At 43.3% G+C, this 21379-nt stretch overlaps 1 protein-coding gene across 1 annotated transcript; it reads left to right on the top strand.

The window, feature by feature from the left end:
• The first annotated feature begins 3138 nt into the window (after nt 1-3138).
• Nucleotides 3139-21364, top strand: CCDC110 (coiled-coil domain containing 110). The gene is made up of 7 exons (XM_054990111.1): nt 3139-3169; nt 3252-3368; nt 5643-5689; nt 8652-8717; nt 10742-10852; nt 13406-15476; nt 20928-21364. The coding sequence occupies exons 1-7, from the start codon at nt 3139-3141 to the stop codon at nt 21113-21115; spliced, it is 2631 nt and encodes an 876-aa protein (XP_054846086.1). The 3' UTR covers nt 21116-21364.
• Nucleotides 21365-21379: the final 15 nt, after the last annotated feature.

Here is a 21379-nt window from a genome sequence, read left to right as displayed (position 1 = left end):
GTCTGTTCTTATGATCTGCTGGCAGTTCCATTAAAACAAATGGGATTTGTAATCACACTTCAGAAGTTAAGCGTTTTTTTTAATATATGCCAATCCACTCAAGCCAAAATTTTCTGGTGATACGGGATCAATGAGCAATCGCACACAAATCTGGAATCTCATATGTGGTCTCCAACACTATAAGCAACCCCACCCATCAAGTAACAGTAAGATTGTAGTAAGGGATTAGAGACTACTAAATATAGCTGTACATGTCTGCTGTTGTGTAATATTGTGGGAATAAATCCAGCAGTTGGGTTTCTCAGGGGTTAGTGAACAGGTGTTAAGGGGATTGGCTAACCATGATCTTCTGCATGTACACTAGAACTATTTAGAGAGGTTGACAGAACTTCAGTAATGAGGTTACTGATTTCTAATGGTTTGAGATGTGTGGTTCTAATCTGATCTGGAAATACTGTCCTTTGAACAACAAAGACTTTTCAGTCTCAGAGAGTCTGTGGACTATCTTTTAGTATGCCTGCCAACAACAATATGCTTTCTTTTCCCACATGTTTTTATTTAACACCTCCAACAATTTTATTTTGTTCCAAATAATCCGATAACCAGGGCTCATTTCGAGGGGGAATGCGTAGGAACACAGTTCCAGCAGTTCCCCAAAGAGGTCACATGTCAGGTAGCCCTGCCCACCTGACTCTCGGCCATTTTGGGCCTGTTTCGTTCTGGATTGGGGCCAAAATGGCCCGGATAGGGCCTCTGATGGGTGGTGGATCACTCTCCTGTTCAGCAACGGCACGATCCTGACCATTTAGGGCCCCTTTTTGGCCATTTTCCAAACCCATTTTTGCCATTTTGGGCCCAATTTCAGTCCTGAATGGCCAAGATTGGGTCCAAAACCGCCAGGATAGGTGATGTCAGGGGGTGTGGCATATGCAAATCAGTTATGCTAATGACACATTTCCAGTGATGTCAAGGGCCGTGGCATATGCTAATGAGTTATGCTAAAGAGTTCCTTCAGCTCTTTTTCTATGAAATAACCCCTGCCGATAACCCAACGGGCTTGGACAACATGAATCATACTAATACCACTCTCTAGTTCCACCCTTGCCTAGAAACCACAGCAGTGAGAAATTTTGCTACAACCAGCACTATATCATAGTATCAGTTAGCAAAGAAGTTGGGGAAGTAGAAGAAAGACAATCACTGGCTGAATCCAGAGATTTTGCAAAGTGGCCACCAGAACACAATAAAAACACAATAGAATCATTTTTCTAATGTCATTTATGGGGGAGACTGGGGGAGAGGAACTTCATCAATCAATTTCTTTATTTGGTCATCGACCAGAACAAGTCAGAAACAATAACTATATAGTGAAGTCATAGGAAAATAGAATTGGTCCAACCAATGATCAACAGTTAAAATTTAAAATCTATAAATAAAATTTCATGACAAATTCTGCAGGCCACTGAAAAAAATTTAGCACAGCTAAGAGAGACCTGTTGGTTAATGCCCATTAAATGTTTCTTTAAAATATCAGCATTGGAGCATCCTGTAAAATTTTTAAGCAGAGAAATTGTATTTGACCAAGAATCCTGATAAAAATGACCATAAAACAGTACGTTTGACTGATTCCACCTTTTCAGTGCCACATGGACAGGTTCTCTCCTTCATAGGAGTCTTTTTATATCTTTAAGAACTGCAGAAGGGAGGACTCGCCGTCTCACCAACGTGAACGCTCTCCGTTGTCTAGATACTTCCAAGAGGAGAGAGAAAGTGCTGGAGCAACAACTTTGCAAATCTACCCAGAGTGCAGGGGAGGGGGGAGAATTGCAAAGTTCCTCTTCCCCAGAGATCTTTGAAAACTTATTTTAAGACCTGGCAGATTCCACCCAGAGTGAGAGGAGGGGAGCACTAAAGGCTTGAACTCACTAGACCAGAAGCCTCCACAGCAGAAGCCTCCACTGAAGCAGCGTCCAGAGCAGAGGTCACACACAAGAACGTCACCGCGATTCTTCCAGGACTGCCAGTGAATTGCACTGCTTTGCAATACCCAATTTCAAAATTCAGATTGCTGGGGAGGAGAATGAGGGGATCTAATTATAGATATTCAGAAAATTACATTTTTATAATTTAGATAATGAAACACTAGCAACTGCATGATGAGCTGGCTCAAAAAAGGTAACACTAGAATACATTTTGTTTGTCTTTAGGGCAACACTGGGCTCTTGTTCCACTCAAATGTGTAGTAACATCCTTTATTTGGTTTGCAGAACTGAAGTGCAGTGATTTTGTTATAGAAAATATTAGAGGAAAACATTCTCCAAAGCCTTATTTATTAACGTGTGCTAGGCTGGCAAGCAACAGGTGAAAAAACATTTCTTCCTGGAATTAATAGTCTGTGGTTTTCCAGCAGACGCAGTCATAAACGTTGAAATCCACTGAAGTAAGGGTGTTCAGTAACACAAGCAGTGCCCTTCTTCTGGTGTTCCAAAGCCTCGCAAGACTGGCTACCTAAAGTGGTGGTAGAGATAGGGTTGCCAGGTTCCAGGTGGGGGCTGGAGATCTCCTGGAATGCAGCTGGTCTCCAGGCCACAGAGTTCAGCTCCCCTGGAGAAAATGGCTGCCTTGGAGGGTGGAATCTGTTGAGGTCTTTCCCCTCCCCAAACCCCACCCTCCCCACATTGCACCTCCAAATCTCCATGAAATTCCCAACCCAGAGTTGGCAACCCTAGATGGAGAGTGCCCTCAAGTCATAGCTGACTTGTGGTGACCCCTGGTGAGGTTTTCAGGGCAAGAGACTAACAGAGATGGTTTGCCATTGCTTGCCTCTGCAGCCCTGATCTTCATTGAAGGCCGACCCTGCTTAGCGTCTGAAATGTGACAAGATCAGGCTCACCTGGGCTGCCCAGGTCAGGGCGACCACCTGAAGTACCTGAAGAGAAACATCTTGCGGGAAGCGCCTATGGTCGCTAGGTGGCGCACGGGCACGCATGCGCAGTAGGCAACCTAGAAAAGCTCGGTCGGTCCTGCTCGTCTAGTCTCTTAGGAGACTCGTCGCTTAGCAACGCGCGGCTGCCCTTGGGCGGAGCGGCAGTTTGGGCGGCAGGGGAGCCGTTTGAACGCGGCGGAGCGCGAGGCGAGATGAAAGCCGGCTTTGGCTACAGTGTGTTACGCCTGCTTGGTGGGGCAGAGGAGGGGGATGGCGGGAGGGGGATGGCGGTTGCCGAGAGAGAGTCAATTTGCTGTTGTTGCAGGAACCGAGGAGGGCGGCCAGGGAGGCAGCCGCGGCTGGGGGAGGCTGGGCGACGAGGAGACGATCCCGCCCTGCGGTGTGGTTGCTGGCCCGGGCATCCAGGACGCAGGCGCAGCAGGTGAAGGCGCTTTCCGCTGGCGCAGGCACCGTTGCCGCCCAGCTCCTCTCCCGGCTGTTTTAGGGCGCGCTGTGATTGGCTGTGATGTCATCGCACCTGTACAAGGTGCTGCGTGACGTCGTCGGATCGCCTCTCTGTGAGCTCGGGCGATGCTCCGCTCAGGTTTCCTCCTTCATACTGTGATGTTTACCATTGGCACAGGGTGCCCCCCTGCCCTTGCCTTTGTGAAGAGCAATATTTTCATCTAGGGTTGACAGCCTCCAGGTAGGGTCTGGCGTTCTCCCAGAATTACTATTTATGGCCTGCTTTTTTCACTGAGATTCAAGGAGGATTGCACAATGGAAGTCAGTGCTGTAAACAGGATGTGACATTTGATTTATTTATGTATGTGCGTCATTTATAGTCTGCCTTTCTCACTGAGACTCAAGGTGGATTCAGGGCCGGATCGAGGGGGGGTAGTCTTCCCCCAGCGCCGCCAAGGAGACGGGGCGGCTGGCTTGCCGTGTGCCCCCTGTCCTGCAGGGCAGCGTGGCAGCGTGGGGGGCTGGGAGGCCGCCCGCACCATTCGCCTGCCCTGCAGGACGGGGCGGCTAGCCACCCATTGTCCTGCGGTGCCTCCGCCAACTCTGTGGTGCGCCGGGACACCTGGCTTGCTGCGTGGGCGCTTCACCCTGCGTGATGACATCACAGACGTGATGTCATCATGCAGGGTGAAGCGCCCGCGCACACAAGGGCCTGGACTTGGGTTGCCCTGGGTGGATTACACAGTGTGAGATTAGTTTAGTCACTATCAAAGACATTTCCATAAACAATGCCATAGGATAAATAAATATAAGTTTACAAAGACATGGCATTGGCAAGAATCCGATACAAGGTTGAAGAAATGTTGAAACAGAACATAAGCAATTCTAGGACTGACGTTAGACAACATGAAGCACAGGTAGCACATGGGAGTACATATTTAAAGTGAATGTGTAGTACATAAGGCAACACAGTGGTGAAGTCTATGGTCCCTAATTTATTAGCGAATCATCTGAGACCCCCTCCCTACAATACAGCCCATCTATCTGAGTAAAAAAAAATCCAACAAACAATGTAAAAGAATTACACAAATCTGAAACAAAGCATAAGTATTAACTTGACATGTTAAACTATGCAGAAATTGCGTAGGGGCAGCAGATATGTGGGTGTGTTATGTGCTGTCAAGTCGCCTCCGACCTATGGCGACCCTATGAATGAAAGACCTCCAAAACATCCTGTCGTTAACAGATTAAGACATGCTTAATACATAAACTATGTCAAGGTTAAGAGGCCTTGTAGCATTGCCCCCCCCCAAAACCCTTTAATAATTCATTTGTATTTAGAGGCCCCTCATAATCTGAGGCTCTAACGCTAAGTTTACTTAGTTTGTGTATAAATCCTGCTTCGTATAGTAGAGACCTGGAGACTATCTTGAAGTGCGGGAGTGTGGAACTGAAATAATGCCAACAGCCACATTTGCATTTACTCAACAATACCGCAACAGTATGACAAGGCATTTATATTGCACATTTAACCTGATATGTGCTTTTAAAATCCATTTGCTAAGGCATGCCATAGCATGCTCCCAGTTCTCTCTGTGTAGCAGCATACATTTTCCAGACATCTGCCACCATTCTGCACCTCATAGCTTCCTCCCTCCTTGCACCACCACAAGTATCTGCTCCCCTTATCCCTGCCCCCTCTTTTTCTTCACATATCTTTCTTATTCCTTCTTTTTCTTTTTACATTTCATGGCACTTTCTACAGCATCCCCTTCTGTTACTGTATTTTCTCTCTGCAGGCCATAGCACTTGTTCTTTTGTCTCTGCATGCCCTTTTCTCTCTGCATTTCCATCCCGCGCTTCCGTTTCTTAGTTGTCTGCCCCTTTCCCTCTTTTTTTTTCAGTCTCTGCTTCTGTTTCCTCATCTCCTCCCTTTATCTTTACTCTTTCTTATTGGAGGCAAGGCTTTCCATCAACCAGCAGTTCTAACACCGAGGGAATTTTAGACAAAGCTGGGCCATGCAGTGACTACTGGGTGCCTGGCTGGCTCCAAGTGAATGAAAATCTTGGTACCGAGGCTTTCCATCAAAAACCGCGGAATCTAGAAAGGAGGAGGAGCAAGGAAGAAGGAGGGGTGCGACAATTGCTGTGGCCACAGTAGAACCTTAATAAAGTAGTGCATCTTTGCTTTTTCTATGCACAAAGTCTCTAGATGTATGGACACTATATATGCAGTGCATTAATTTTTCAGATAAACCTGGAAGAAACAGTCAAGTCCAAGCTCAATCAGCATTAAAAGTAAGCTCACTCTGTTTTGGATAATTAGGTGATATGTTTGTGAATATACCTGAATAATGGGGGGCAAAGAACAAGGTTTTGGATTCATTCAGCTTTGAATCTAACCCAAGTTCTTGTGGCTTTTATCTTGTTCTTACATTGTGTTTTTAGGGGTTGTAGCTTTTGCTGTTACCAACTCCTGTCTAACAGGAGCCCTTCACGGACTGGGACCTGCATACCTGTGGGACCACCTCTTCCATTACGTCCCCTGCAGGGTGTTATGCTCTGCAGACAAGCAACTCCTGGTGGTCCCCGACCTGAAGGACATCCGTCTGGCTTCAACCAGGGCCAGGGCTTTTTCTTCCCCGGCCTGGTGGAACGCTCTCCCACTGGAGATCCAGGCCCTGTGGGACCTGTTACAGTTTTGCAGGGCCTGTAAAACGGAGATGTTCCACCGGGCCTTCAGCTGAGTGCCAGCGGGTGTCCTCCTTCCATCTAAGACCACCACTTCTTCTGGGGCTGCCCTCGGCCATCTGCTATGCCCGTATACGGACTCCCAATATTTGTCTAAATAGCCTGCTCCTGGACTATTTTAATGATTTTTAAAAAAATTATTGTTGATTTTATGTTTTTGTGATTTTAATGTATTTTTTAATGTTGTTAGCCACCCTGAGCCCATTTGTGGGGGAGGGCAGGGTATAGATCAAATAAAAGAAGTGAAATAATAATAAATAAACAGCAGCTTGATTTGCCAACATTAGCAGGTGATATAATCTTTGTCTCCAGTTGATTCCAAATTTCACCTACTGATTTATTTTGATTAGTTTGATTAAGCGGGGGTCAAGAGTTATTAGGGCACCCAGATCTACCATGTCCTCTTCCATTCAAGCGCCACTGAAATGATTAGGGTTTGATCTTATACATTTTAGGGTACAGGACACGTTTTTAGGCTGGAGACACTGTTTTTTTTAGGAGGGGGAGAAAGAATCTTTATTAACCTTTGTGTAGACTCAGTTTCTTTTGTCCCAGTATTGTACTTGGACAACTATGTTCAGCATTTGCAGTACTACAGAAACTTACAAACTCTTATTTAGCCAGATACAGTCTGTGGGATAGAAAATATTGGGTATGTGCACCACACGCAATGATGACTCTACCACACCACCTTCATATGTTGGGGTGGGGAGGAAACCTATTTTTGTTCTCTCTCTCTCTCTCTCTCTCTCTCTCTCTCTCTCTCACTCACTCACTCACTCAGTCACTTGTTTTCGGGCCTTAATATATGTCAGGAAAATGGTGTAGATTTGGCTAATAAGTGTTCGCACGTATCTCAGGTGATGGTGATTTTTTAAAAAAAATCAAAAGTAAAGGCAAAATTCATTTAACTATCTAGCATACTCCTTTAAGATAAAAAGAGACGGTGGGTCTGTTCTTCACCTCTAGCAAGGCATTTGAGTCACCAGCTGCACAGATACACCAGTTGGTTTATTGGTAGCAATGCAATACATGTAGTTCAGAATCTTATATATGCCACGCATAGGATGGAGTAGGTATATCAGTTTTCATACATACATAGTAATTGGAAAGGAATAGATGGCTTTATAAAGTTTGGAGGCCACAGCCATAGAAAAGCCACTGATAATGTTGGTCATTTTATGATCTATTTTTGGTTGATGGATGTACAGTCCTACATTTTGGCCCAGAGCGGGGCCTAAACGGCTGGGATTGGATCGGTGCCGGGTGAGGGAGGCTTCCCCCTCCTGGCACCAATCCGGACGGTTTAGGCCCGTTTTGGCCTGGATGAGGGCCTAAACAGCCGGGACCATGTTGGTGCTGGGTGGGGAAGGCTTCCCTCTCCCAGCACCAACCCAATCCACATGATTTTGGCCCCAATCCGGGTGGAAACAGGCCTCAAATGGCCCAAAACAGCCAATTTTGGCCCGTTTCAGCCTGGATCAAGGCCTAAGCGGCCGGGACTGGGTTGGTGCCAGGCACCAACACAATCCGGATGGTTTGGGACCTGATCCAGGCTGAAATGGGCCCAAATGGCCAAAAATGGCCATTTTGGGCCCATTTTGGCCCAGATTGAGGCCTAAACGGCCGGGATCGGGCTGGTGCCGGGTAGGGGAGTATTCCCCCGCCTGGCACTGACCTGATCCAGGCCATTTTGGCTCCAATTTGGCCCCAATTGAGGCCCAAACAGCCCAAAATTTTTCAAAGTCAGGTGGGTGGGGCCACCTGACAGTTGGGGGAACTACTGGAACGGCCAAATGAGCCCTTGTCCTACTGAGCAAAACCTTTTCAGTGTATATTAATGTTGTTCCTAAAGGTTAATTTAAATAACATTATGGAAGATTTGATCATGGGTCAAACTACAAATTAAAAGCAATGGCAGGGGTCTGTTTCTGAAGTGACACAGATGAGTGAAGTTAGAAAACAGCGTTGCCTGGGGAATAATTAAAGGAACACTCCAATGCCACGTTTCCAGCCCAATTTAGAGGCCCCGGAGCTACTTTTAAGCTTTAAAAAAAAAAAAGAGGAAAATATGTTCACAGATTTGATGCCATATCATCAAGTTTGGCAAGTTGGACAGGAAAATGGCAGGCGTAGTGGCCATTTGGTGATGCCTTTCTGAAGTGGTTTGCAACGTGCGTTCTGAAAGTTTGTATCATGGCTTAGGGTGTTGCACTGGGGTCTGGAAGACCTAGGTTTGCTTGAAGTGTGTTGGGCGACCCGATCCCATCATTCTCTTACTGAAAAGAGAACTCAGTGTGCCACCCTGGAAAAAAAGTGTGCTATGGATGTAATAGATAGATATCCTAATAAGCAGCAATTGAAATGCACAATTGGACATAAGAAACTGTCAGTGTAGTCCTAAGCAGAGTCAGGCCTTCTAAGTCCATTGACTTCAACTGCACTGTGAATATTTTATACCACATGGAAGACTTCTACTTTTTCACTTAACCGTTTGTACAAAATGTAGGTCCTACAGCATCAACTGGAATCATTCCAAGCTCTTCGACAACAGACTTTGCAAAATGTAAATCTGGTAAGAACATGCTCTAAATTTTCATAAAACAAAGGGGGAATATTTGGTCACGTTTTGGTAAGGAACAAGTATTTTAAAGTATTTTAATCCAAAGTTCCTTAAAACCTTAAAGTAAATAGAGAAATCTCAACACCAGGTGGGAAATCTCTGTAATTCTTCTGTGCTCATCTGTTCTGAGACATGGCTTTCTTCCCGGGATTTTTCCTTCTGTAAAGTAAGCCTTGATTGCATTTTTCTGTCATTGCACAGAACACCTTCATACTATCACACAAATTAGATTTTTAAAACAATCACAGGACTTATTTATAACAAAGAGCCACTTCAGCTCATTCTAAGATGTACAAAGTCAAATATGTACATAACATCCTGATTGGCAGCTAGTATTACCCACGAGATACTTATTCCTTTACGTCCCAAATGTCTTGCTGGCAAATATATACACCATTGCTCTTCCTGTCTGTCCCCACTGCCCTTCACACTCCTTGAAAGAGGAGATAAAGGAGGGGAAAAGCCACCGTGTGCCTCTGAGAGATTCCTAGCTCCTGTCATGCACACACTTCAGTGTCTACTTTCTTGATTCCAGCCATCAGTGAAGGGAGCCCGAGACCAAAGCACACCACAACACAGAACTTCCATTTTCTCACTGATAGAGGCATGCTGTTGTTTTTGTTGTTTCAAAAGCTTTTTTGTTGTTACTTTTGTGATTTGTGTTGTTACTTTTTTGTGATTAGATTCCTTTTCGTTGCCATTGGTTTAAACAGGAAACATATTTCCAGCTTGTCACATCTTTGTTTTGGATGAAATCATCAAGGATTATATCCCTTTCCCAGCGAATCCTCCCTGCCAAATTTCAGAGGCATCGGTGGAAGGTTCTCAGTTCATGAGCTGTTCGAATTCTCATGTGATAGAGCCCCCCAAGAGGACATGCAGAGGGAGACATTTGGCCATCCCAAGAAAGCAGATGCACCACCAGCTTTCTGAAAGCCTACACACACATTCCCTTGTCAGTTCACATATCCTCTGAAAAATATTCTTGTGCTCAGAATGTCTTGCAAGGAGCACCTGCAGTGATACCCCAACTCAAGATGGCAGCTACGAAGCAAGCTGCAGTCCTTCAGGAAGACAGGGAGGAGTGGTTTAAGAATGGTTTGCTCTTTTAGTACTTTAAGACACTCCGACAGAATCACTGAAGAACCATCCTTACATATCACCCATCCTTGCAGAAGGATCTGGCTTCTGAATAGCAAACATTTTACTAAAAAGCAACTGAGTCCCCGAGTCTAAGAAGATAAATTTGGGGAAAATAAATAGAAGGGGGGCAGTATTGAAAAGGTAAATTTTGGAGGTATCGAAACTACAAGTTTGACATTTGTAAAGATATGACAGGTGTTGCAGAGAAAAATGGGAGATGAAATAAGTTACTTTTCTTTGTTTTTTTAATTTTTGTTCTTTTTCTCCTTTTTTATTTCCTTTCCTTTCTCTTTTCTCTGCCCTTTTTATTGGGCTTTTAATCTTATCAATAAAATAAAAAGTATGAAATAATAAAAAGCAACTGAGTCCCCACTGATTGGTAGTGATGAAGTTTTCATATACTAAGACACCACAAATATTAGATCAGTGTCACCAAAGTTCAACAGTAAACAGCAAAACAAGATATTTCAAATTTCAGATCACCTTCCCTTTCTACTTCCAATAATTCCTACTCTCACTACCTACCTTTATATGTTTCCCTTAGATATGAATGAAGAAAACCTTTAGCATACTTGTTTTCACAAGGTTTATTGTTACAAGTTTCTCTTAATGGCCCTCATAGTAAATATTGTTTAGACAGGCAGAGTATGACTGTTTTTCCATCAATATATTAGCAAATCAAAAATGATGAGCGCTTAAAATTCTATCAAGTGTTGTGTAAAGAATCACAATAGCTAGGGCCTTGCTGAAACAGCTTACAATCTAATTTATGCGAGACAGCGGAAGGGATGATGAAGGGAGAAGAATAACCATCTTATTTCACATTTCTTCAGGTTCAGTCTGAAATCAACGAGATACTTAATAAAAATATTGCTGATATGAAACATCCAGAATTAAATCCAGATCCTTTACTTTTGAGCAGCATGCCTATCAGCGTTGCTACGGTATGTTGTTTTCTTCATAGTGCCAAACGAGGAAAGGAATGTGTATGAGTGAAAGTGCATTTTCAGCTATGCTGGTGTTGCTGAGAATTACCATTGCAATCCTAAACAGAGTCATACCCTACCCTTCCAGGGCTAGAAAGTAGTGGCGTGGGTCTGATGGATCCTGGGGGAGGGAGTCTTTTCCAGCCCCCAGGATCCATCAGACCCACTCCACTACTTTGGAGACAGACCTCAGTCTGTGTAATTGGGACCAGTCTTCTATGAGTAAAGAGCAGGTACGCCATTGAGCAGTGCTTCGCTGGAGGACTTGCGCAAGGACCCTGACTCGCATGCCGTCTTGGATGCAGTTCTAGATAGAAATGATTCCACAGCTGCCACCTTAGGATATATTTCCCTTTAATCCGGTTTAGGAGAATATCCATCCAAATAGAGCTATATTTTGATATATAGGACTTGTCTATGTGTCCAAGTGGGGAGAGATGTATACCGTGATTTAAAATAGGAGAAGGACTATCAGATGTCAGATTGCTGATTACCATGTAATGTGTGAATAGTGCCGAGATTGCTACCCGTGTTCCCCTGTTAATGTAAAGCCCCTAATGCATTTGCCGTCCTGCCCACAGTTGCGCCTGGATATTGGTGGCAATGTGAAGGGTTTCTATTTCATCACTGTGAGTTAATTTAAGGAAGCACGACAGAAACACTCAATTTTATTCCTGTGGGCCCTAAGAATGGCCAAAAGTAAACTTTCCCATTTCATTGTTCAAGCTAAACAGGTCTTAGCTTGGCTAATGCAGATAGAATTCAGGGCTTTTTTTCTGGGAAAAGAGGTGGTGGAACTCAGCTCCCAGGACCGCACAATGACGTCACTTTGGGTCAGCTGGAACGGGGGGGGGGGGAGTTTTTTAAAGCTTAAATTGCTGGAGCGGCGCAGAGGGCAATCTAAACCCCCCTATGTCTGGCGATCAGGAGGCAGGGTCACCGGCCATGTGACCATTTTCAAGAGGTGCCAGAACTCCGTTCCACTGCGTTCCAGATGAAAAAAAAAGCCCTGATTGAATCTAACCTGTTCTAAGGTTCTCAGAAGAAAAGAAGGATATGTATAAGAAATAAAATGTCTCTTTTGAAAAATGACATGCAAGACAGAGTGGATGAGGGCCACTTTCCCCTCGGAAGACTATGATGTTGCCAGAAACATAGGAACTTTAAGGAGGCAGAGTGTGTTATGGCTTTTCTTCATTACCGGGTAAAACGGCAGAAAGCCATTGAAAGCCTTTTGCATCTTCCCCGTTCCAGTCAAGGGAGTGCCATTCTAACAAAGGGAGGGTACTGTCTTGGCTGAAATAGGGAATACCATATTTTTTGAATGAAAGCTTTTTTTCTAGCTTTTATTCTGCCTCTGGGGGAAAGTACTACTTAGAATTGCATAGGGCACAGATGGCACCCGAGTTTTCCCTCTGATTGCCCATATTATTGGAATCAGTCATAGTATGAGAGTACAGTATAAATGAAATGCTCTATGCCTATAGTAAAAGAATCACAGAGTGCTTGAGCTCTACAGTTCACAAATGAACAAGCACAGAATGAAAACAAAACCATCTGCTCAGTGCCATCTATATTAAACAAATTGAACCAATATTTTAAAATGCTTCGGAGAAGAATTTAAGTAGCTCTCTTTAGAAGGAGGACCCCTATGTATACTGAAAAACAAAAGCGGTCCGGAATTGTGCGACTCCAATGCGCTTGCAAGCCACTGGTGCATCGATCCAATGCTGGATTTAGATTTTTTTTAAAAAATAAAGAAAAAAGAGGTCCGGAGGAATGGAAAGGAGGGAGTGGCTAGATAGACAAGAGTGTCCAATCATAATGAAGAGGCCTGGCGGGGAGAAGAGGGCGGACCACTAAAAGCTGGAAAACGGTCTTTTATCAAAGTCGGGGGGAAACTGTTCCCAGAAAACGCAAGGAAAAGCTGTAAAAAAAGCCAGATTGACTACTGTGGGGGAGAGTGCCCTCAAGTCATAGCTGACTTATGGCAACCCCTAGTGGGGTTTTCACGACAAGAGACTCACAGAGATGGTTTGCTTTTGCCTGCCTCTGCAGCCCTGGTCTTCGTTGGAGGTCTCCCATCCAATTACTAACCAAGGCCGACCCTGCTTAGCTTCTGAGATCAGGCTCACCTGGGCTATCCAGGTCAGACTGACTACGAATGGCACAAAAAGGGTGTGGAGAGCTGCAAATAAATCAGTGCAGTTGGGGAAATGAACCAGCAAAATGAACGGTTGCTGTAGGGGGCCTCAATTAACTTAGAAGGATGTAACTCTGTTTAGAATTGGATTGCCAAGATAAGAAAATTGAAAGAATAATAAGAAACCACGTTTCCTGCTTAAGGACTCTTGGCCAGCTCCATTTTTTCTTCCATGTTTGACATTTATCTGCTGCTGGAAAATAAAAATCTATACTGGCTATGCATCCTGTTCATGCTGCCATGTTATGCCTCAATCTATGTATTAAATAGTGACAATTCTAGCATGGTTCTTTCTTTGTCTCCTTCAGCCTAGATGGTGTCAAGAAGCATTGCTTTTAAAGAACCAACTTCATCATGATAACAGGACCAAGCAGTGTCGAGAAACCAGTCCCGACAACATCTTTGGAGATCCAGTCACAGGTGGAAATGTTCCACATCACATTTTGACAAAATGTCAGTTGTTTGGAACGGCTGAACTCCCTGTTCAAACACCTAGAAAAAATGCTATTCTGGCTTTTACAAATGGACATGAATTGAAGAATTCTGCCAGCAGCACTTTTTCTCCATCATGGGTTGGTTTGGAAACAGAAGTGAAGACTCCCTTTAGTGACATTAAAGGCTATGCTGGATCTAAAATTCCCATGGCGTTCCATGCAGGTGAGGACGAGCATGTTGCACAGATTGTGAGTTCTTCCTTCGGGAACATGAAAGAGGACGGTAAAAAGATTCTTAGGCATGAACTTCCATATACCTTTGATGCTCCAAACACTTCCACTGTTTTGTACAGTAAAGACAACGATTCCGGTTACCTATCAGAACAGGATCTATCAGAAAGTGTAACCAGTATGTCAAGAGATGATTTTAAATCCAGGAAGAGTTCTGATTTGGAGGATTCAGTTGATGAGTTGCATATTGCTGTGGTTTCTTTTAAAGAGAACAATCAAATTGCGGCACAGCTGGATTCTAATAGCAAGAACCAGAATAAAGATTTTTTTGTTAACGGTAACATGTTTGAGAATTTGCAGCTAAATTTCTACCCTAAAACAGGAAAAGATACATCACTTACTCTGGAACATGCACAAAGGGAGAAAAAGAATGAACAGCTACCACTGCTTGGCACAAAACACGAGTTTCAAAAACACAGAGATCTAGAATTCTGTGCTATCGAAGCTGGATCTGACAGCTACGGTAAAAAAAGTCGATTGCTACAGATGTCTCCAGAAGAACCTAAACCCTTGCAAAAAACTCCGGTGGATCTCCAAAGTGAAAATGGAGATCTCAAGAAACAAATGAAACCTCTGACTGGCATTATACAGTCTCTGACAGAGCAAAACTCAAAATATCAGAAGCAAATTAAAGACTTACACGACGAGAAAAGCAGCATTCAGGAGAGGCTAGTGAAATCAGAAAGAGACTGCAAGGAATGCATTAAAGAAGTGAAAAGTTTACTGAAGAAATGCAACGAGCTTCAACAGCAAAAGATTGCTCTAGAAGAAAAGCAGGATGAGCTTTATGCTCAAAACCAACGGATGATGCGGAACGTAGACGATTTTCAGAACCAGCACCAGCAAGCCCAGGAAAGCGTCGCAGCCCTCACACAAGACAAGGGTGATCTTGTTGTAGCCTTAAAAACACTGGAAAGCCAAATCTCATCACTTCGAGAAGAACATAAGGGCTTAGAAGGAAAAGTAAGTCAGCTTACCGATGAGAAGAGTCTGCTTCAAAAGGAACTTGAAGAAAAACAGAAGGAAATACAGCAACTGAAAGAAAATGAAAAGACCAAGCTGGCCGATATGGAAGCTGCCCAGAGGATGACACAGACGCTTAAAGAGGAAAAGCTGAACCTTGAAAAGACTCTGCGGGAGTCGACTGATTTTAAAGAAGTTCTGGAGAAGGAGCTTGAGGAGGTTCGGAGAGAGAGAGTTCATGCTGAGGGGAAACTTCTGGCTGAATGTAAAAACACAAGAAAGGAAAATGGAATTTTAAAAACCGACTTGTCCAAAACGGAAAGAGAATGTGAGAGGTTGTCGGCGGTGGTAAAAGGCATGACAGAAGACAACTGGGTTCTTAAAAAGGAGCTACACGAATACAAGCAGGACGTTTCAGAGTGCAAAGCTACAATAAGAAAACTGAGTGAGGAACTCTTGCTGATGGAAAATGAAATACGTACAATGCAGAATGAAAGAGATGTCTTGCAGTTTGAAGTGCGCCGTCTCCATAGGAATAACGGTTGTCTAAGAGACCAAGTCGCTGCTTTATTCAATGAACAGTATAAGAAAAGGAGTAATTCAGGAAGCAACGGTGATCCTGCGAATCCCACTGAAATTTGTGAAGAAATGTCTAGTTTCCAACATATTTCTGTAAAATACAATTTGCCAGGTATGTTCTGCTTTTTGATATACAAGACTATTTTGGAAAAAGTTGAATGAAAATGATGCCTTTGTTAGAATTCAAGATTGACAAGAGATGCTTAGATTACAGTCACCAATAAATCAGAGGGAGCAGTGTGTGCCTGCAATATTATGGTACAAATCTACTTCTGTGAGAAAGGACTGTTCGCATGTACTCATCCGTCCTTGCCCTTCCCATTCTGCCTTTCAAAAACGTGAAGGCGGCCATTCCTGTTTTAGGCAAGACACGAAGGCCCTGGGACACTTCCCACATGCTCCTCCAGATCTTCATCTCATTGTGGCCCTGACACGCAGGTTACTTTGGGCTAAAAAATGAGAGTCAACAAGGGCGAGGGCTGTTGGACCCTGTGCTGCCACCTGGGCCTGCGTGGGAATGAGTCATGCCCCCGGTTGCCAAATGTTTAGGGGCGTATATGATGCTGAGAAATCAAAAGCTATAGTTAATCTTTCAGTCAAGCGCAAATTTCTCCATATTATATACATGACTAGAGGTATTATTTTATTTATTTTTATTTATTTACATCATTTATAGTCCGCCTTTCTCGCTGAGACTCAAGGCGGATTACACAGTATGAGGTTAATACAATCAGTATCATGTAAGTACATTTCAATACAATACCATAAGGTAAACATATACAAGTTTAAAAGACATAGCATTAGCAAGGATCCAAGATAGAGTAGAAAATACGGAAGCAAAATCAATTCTAGGACTAACATTAGACAACATGGCGTTTTTAACTCATTAGAAGGCATAAAGAAACATCAGGGAAAACTTTATTGGAAAAAAAATAATGTTTTACAAATGTGACTTTAACAGTGCAGTCCTAAACAGAGTTACTCCCATCTAAGCCCATTGATTTAAGTTGGCTTAGACTGGAGTAACTTGGCTTAGGAATGCACTGTAAGTGTTGCTTATTTTTACAGTTAGTATAAATTAAGCATTGAATTACCATCAAGGAGACAGGATTAACTTCAGGGGCTTGTTGGATTTTGTATGATTTTGTATGAATCTCTAGGTACCACAAATGGTTCCCTGCAAAAATTCTTCCCATGGTTTTTGTGTGTGAATGTGTGTGTGTGTTTTAAACAAAACTATCCTTCAAAAAACTGTCTTTTTTTCCAGGCGATTCCAGACAAACTGCAACAACCTGTCCTTCAAAGAAACTGTAATAAACCTTCCTTCTTTGAAACCAGTTTTTAAACTCTCCTATCTAATTACTATCTATTTCCCTTAACCCTTTAATGGGAAACAGCGATAATGTAATTTCACATCGTTTTTTAAAAAACACAGACATCTTGCCCATTTATTTTGGTAGCAAGCAAGCGAGGCACTAGTGTGAGTTAGCAGTGGCGTCCTGACAGCGTGAATCTTTGATCAGTACATTCACCTATTTATAACACTTTGATTTAATCAAAAGATTTCTCATTGTTTTTGGATGACAAGATTTCCTTGTAATATTAAATCCTATCAGGTGAATTTAGTTAACAGCTGCAAGAGTTTGGCCATGGCTATTCACACCATGCTCACTGCTGTTTTAAAGGCTTCGTGGCTCAGTCTTAAAATTTACTGGGCTAACACATACCTTCTTAGTACAGGAATATTATTGTAGCAGAACACATAATCAACATTTCCACCGATAGAAGGATTTGTATTAGCAGAGTGTCATTTCCCTGCCTCCCACTGTCCCTTGGGGGATGTGGGCCCTCCAGGAATAGCTTGAAGGTGGAGTCCGTGAAAATCACAGTCCCTCTTATATTGTCGAAGGCTTTCACAACAACCAACAGTCCCTCTTGTCTGCAAAAATTCTCTTTGGAATTTGATTTTTATTTATTTATTTATTATATTTTTATACCACCTGATCCTCAAACAAGGCCTGAATCAGTTTACAACAACTGAAAACAATTAGAAACAATTTAAACAGCAATAAGTATTATATGTTAAAACTAAAAACATAAGAGAACTTGCAGTGCAATCCTAAGCAGCGTTACTTCAGTCTAACAGTGAAATCTGAAGCAGAGTTACAATGGCAAACCACCCTGTAACAAAAAGTCTGCCAAGAAAACGTCGTGATGCGACGTCCCCCCATGGGTCAGTAATGACTCGGTGCTTGCACAGGGGACGACCTTTACCTTACCTAGACCTAGTAACTCCAGTACTGTCACAAATATGCCCCCTTCTCCTACATTTACTTCAGCTAAGCTAAAAAATTTTTTATCTAAAGCCTAAAATCCAGGATAGTACTTTGCAATTAGTATTTTAGTTTTGCAATATTCCATACATTACAACATGTTATTTGAATGCAAAGCTAAATCTGAAAAGGGGTGGGGGGGGACTTTACACTTGGGTGGTAGCAGGCACTGTTCTCTAGAGGCTGCATACTTAACTTTCTGAGGCCTTCACAGCTCTTTGGCTTCTTTCATGCTTTCTAGTTATTCCCGCCCCTGCCCCTCCCCAAGTCTGCTTAGCTGATAAGACTTTCCTTTACCCTGAACTAGTCAACAATGGTTTAAACAAGCAGTAGCCCACAAGGACTGGGATGGGGGGATCTCAATTCCTTCTCTCCCACTATTTCCTCTTTCCCTTCTTTGAAAGCCCCGCTAGTATTTCCCCCTTTCCCGCCTTTTCTGTCCTTCCTATCTACCAGCCAACCTATCTATCTCTGCCTCGTTTTTAGTTTTCTGCCCTTCTCTACATGTGGCACCCTCTATCCAGGAAAACTATGATCCAATTGTGAAGTGCCAGGGAGAGAGCCCGGTCACACTGAGGGGAACCTGCAAGGACTTGCAAGAGGCATCCAATTTTCCTGTCCCACCTTCCCCACACTATTTCCTTTTTCCCTCCTGGCAGCCCCCATATCCTCACCTTACTCTGCTCCCATCTGTCCTTCACACCTACCCACCAACCTACTTTCTATCTGTCCTAATCCCCATCTTCAGCTACTTATTTACTTCATTTACTTATACTTACTTCATTTATGGCTAAGGTTGTCAGCTCCAGTTTGGGAAATTCCTGGAGTTTTTTGGGGTGGAGCTTGGAGAGTGCAGGGTTTGGGGAGGGGAGGGAACTCAGCAGGATATAATGGTGGGTTCACCCACCAAAGCTGCCATTTTCTCCAGGGGAACTGGTCTCTGGCCTGGAGATCAGCTGTAATTCTAGGAGACCTCCAGCCACTACCTGGAGGTTGGCAACCCTTTTTATAGCCCATCTTTGCACAAATAAGCCCATCTTAATTGTGGAAGTGATACGAAGATAGTTACATCCTCCTTCTCCCCTCCATTTTATCCTCTGAAAAGCCCTGTGGGCACAGGCAGATTGGGAGCGAATTAACAACCTGGGAGCAAATTAACAAACTGAGAGAGCGTGTTACAGATTGCTCTACTTGTAATCCTTCTAATTCACCACAATTTACATCTCTGAGAACTAAACTTCTGAGTTACTATTTTCTAGTTAAATAACACTGCATTTTTCCTACTTTGATTTGCTGTGGAAATGTAGTTTCTTGTTTGTTTTAACACAGAGCACCATTTGAACAGTTTCTTCGAGAAATTGGAACTAATAAACTTGTGCTGGGCCAGACCGAATAATCCAAATAGTAGTTCATTTCAATGAATCTGTGATCCTAATATAGTTGTTTGGAAATAAATCTCTGAAATCAGTAAGCCTTGCTTCTAAACAATAATAGCAAGGCTTCTGATGTAATTCAGTTTATTTCTTCAATACTTGCTAGTAACTATTTCGGTGGACAGCCAAGAATCAAAATGCCAAATTTATGACTTTGAAATTATTCAGGGCAGACAGATTAATGGTGTGAGTCTACGGCTAAATTACCAAGATTAGCCGAAATAGGGTATAGAATGCTAATTAAGGTGGCTGGAGCCACGTTATTTTTATACGAGGCATGTGTTTATGTACAACTCACAATCTGTAATATGAGCATTACATCAATTAAGCAATTCTTTTCTGTATATAGCTGTAGAGTTTAAATGAGGAAAAAGCATATGCCTGTCTGATAAAAAGTACTGTAGCTTGTATATGTGTTAAAAATTGTTTACAATGGTAATTTTGTTGAGTATTTGAAAAAAAATGAATTAACCTGTTAACCTTTCAGCACAGTTAAAGCAAAATCATAGGTGGGTCCCTTAGACTGCTACTTTGCCCCAGGATAGGTGATTTCCCCCTTAAGGGGCAAGGGTGAGAAATGGCTATTTCCATAGCAAAGCATTCTGGGAGTCTTTCAGGCCCATCAGAGACTCAAAGAGCGATCTCACCAAACCACACTGTCACTGCAGGGGGCAAGAGGACTTGAAGGAGAGCTAAACAGCTCTTCTCTAGAAGATAGCCATGCCGTCCTCTGTAGCAACAACTGGGCAAGTCATTGCTAAGTAAGGACAGAGGAACAGAATGAGGCTGCTTGGCTGTAGCGATGAGCTGCCGTGTGGATAATCCAACTTCCCAGGGCTCAAGAGGAAAGCTTCTAGTTGTGTGTATCAGTTGTACAAGTACAGATTACAGTCAAAGGCCACAGCTTACTTATTGGTGAAAGTGATATGAAGATGGTTGTCTAAAAATTGCTGTACTTAATGTATGTGGGAAGATGCAGGAACAGGAAAAGGATGTTTTGCGTCACTAGTTCTTTCCTTAGAATTTCCCTGTACAGTAAGAAGCTGCTGCAGTCCATGGCACGTATCTGCAATTGTCCCTTTCCCTACTTGGTGTTGTCGCACAAGGGAATCCCACTCAAACAGACCATCAAAAGATTGCACCTTCTGTCTTCATCCTAACAAATTAATGGAATTCTCATTTGTGCACCTCATTAATTCATCTGCTTGGGAAAAAAGAAAGGCCATTACACTGGCATCCAGTGACTTCATTCAGGATTGGTTTCTGTTGTACACTATGTTCTCTGTTCCTACTCATCTGTAATCTAAAAAGAAAGAGCTAGAGCAGGGTTGCCCAACCTTTTTGAGCCTGTGGACACCTTTGGAATTCAGACACTGTATGGTGGGCGCAGCCACAAAATGGCTGCCATAGGAGGCAGAGTCGGCCATACAATGGCTGCCACAGCTTACCTTCAGTCACAGAGTTAAGATCCTTGGGTTGTTGTGGCAGCTGCTGTCAAAGGAATATTTTTTAAAAATCTACATAGCCAATCAAATTTCCAGTGGCCCATCAGAAGCCATGCTGGGCAACAGCCCCACCTGGCCCCACCCACTTTCTCAGAATACTTAGTAGATGCCAGGAAAGGTTTCAGCAGTACCATGGCACCCATGGGCAATATAGGTTGGGGGCCCTTGAACAACAGCTTCCCCATCATGTGAAAAGCTTCTCTTACACCAAAGCAAAGCTTCTCGTAAACCAGCTGCTTCATTTGATCTGACGCCATCCTAACAACTTTTTCTGACATTTCCAATTTGCTAGAATATGGCAAGATTGCAGAAATCCGAAGGAAACTGGAAGAGGAGGCGCATCACAAAGAGAAGGGGTCCTGCAATGTTCGGCAGCTTTCCAGCACTGTTTCGGTCAGTTGCACCACGTCTATCATCACGCAGTCAGGTCTTCATAGTGCTGTCCGGAAGAAATACAGTACTCTGTGCTCAGCAACTTAGTGCTTTGCGGGTTCAGCACTCAAGTTTTACACACGCACACACACACATGGTCAAAGGCTAAGTATCTCACAGACCTCTCTGTTCATGAAACATAACAAGGAGTAAAACTATCAGAAATTCAAGAACAACGAAACCAGGAGAAGAAAAATGCCTGAAGCTTGGATGGGGAAAACCAACCAAACCACCAGATTCACACCTACATACTCTCTCTCTCTTTCACTCACACTGACACACATCATCACTTGACATTCCCTAACTACCCTC

Source organism: Eublepharis macularius, chromosome 10 (assembly GCF_028583425.1).
Source record: "Eublepharis macularius isolate TG4126 chromosome 10, MPM_Emac_v1.0, whole genome shotgun sequence".
In the NCBI taxonomy this organism is placed as follows: Eukaryota; Metazoa; Chordata; class Lepidosauria; order Squamata; family Eublepharidae; genus Eublepharis; species Eublepharis macularius.
The sequence above is the reverse complement of the archived record's forward strand: the minus strand, read 5'-3'. Positions and strand labels throughout refer to the sequence as shown.

Bases quoted from the DNA above. Each gene is read 5' to 3' on its own strand.
- CCDC110 (XM_054990111.1), top strand. From the start codon at position 3,139: ATGAAAGCCGGCTTTGGCTACAGTGTGTTAC. The intron at 3,170-3,251 runs GCCTGCTTGGTG...CTGTTGTTGCAG, and splicing joins CTTTGGCTACAGTGTGTTAC to GAACCGAGGAGGGCGGCCAG. The intron at 10,853-13,405 runs GTATGTTGTTTT...TGTCTCCTTCAG, and splicing joins TGCCTATCAGCGTTGCTACG to CCTAGATGGTGTCAAGAAGC.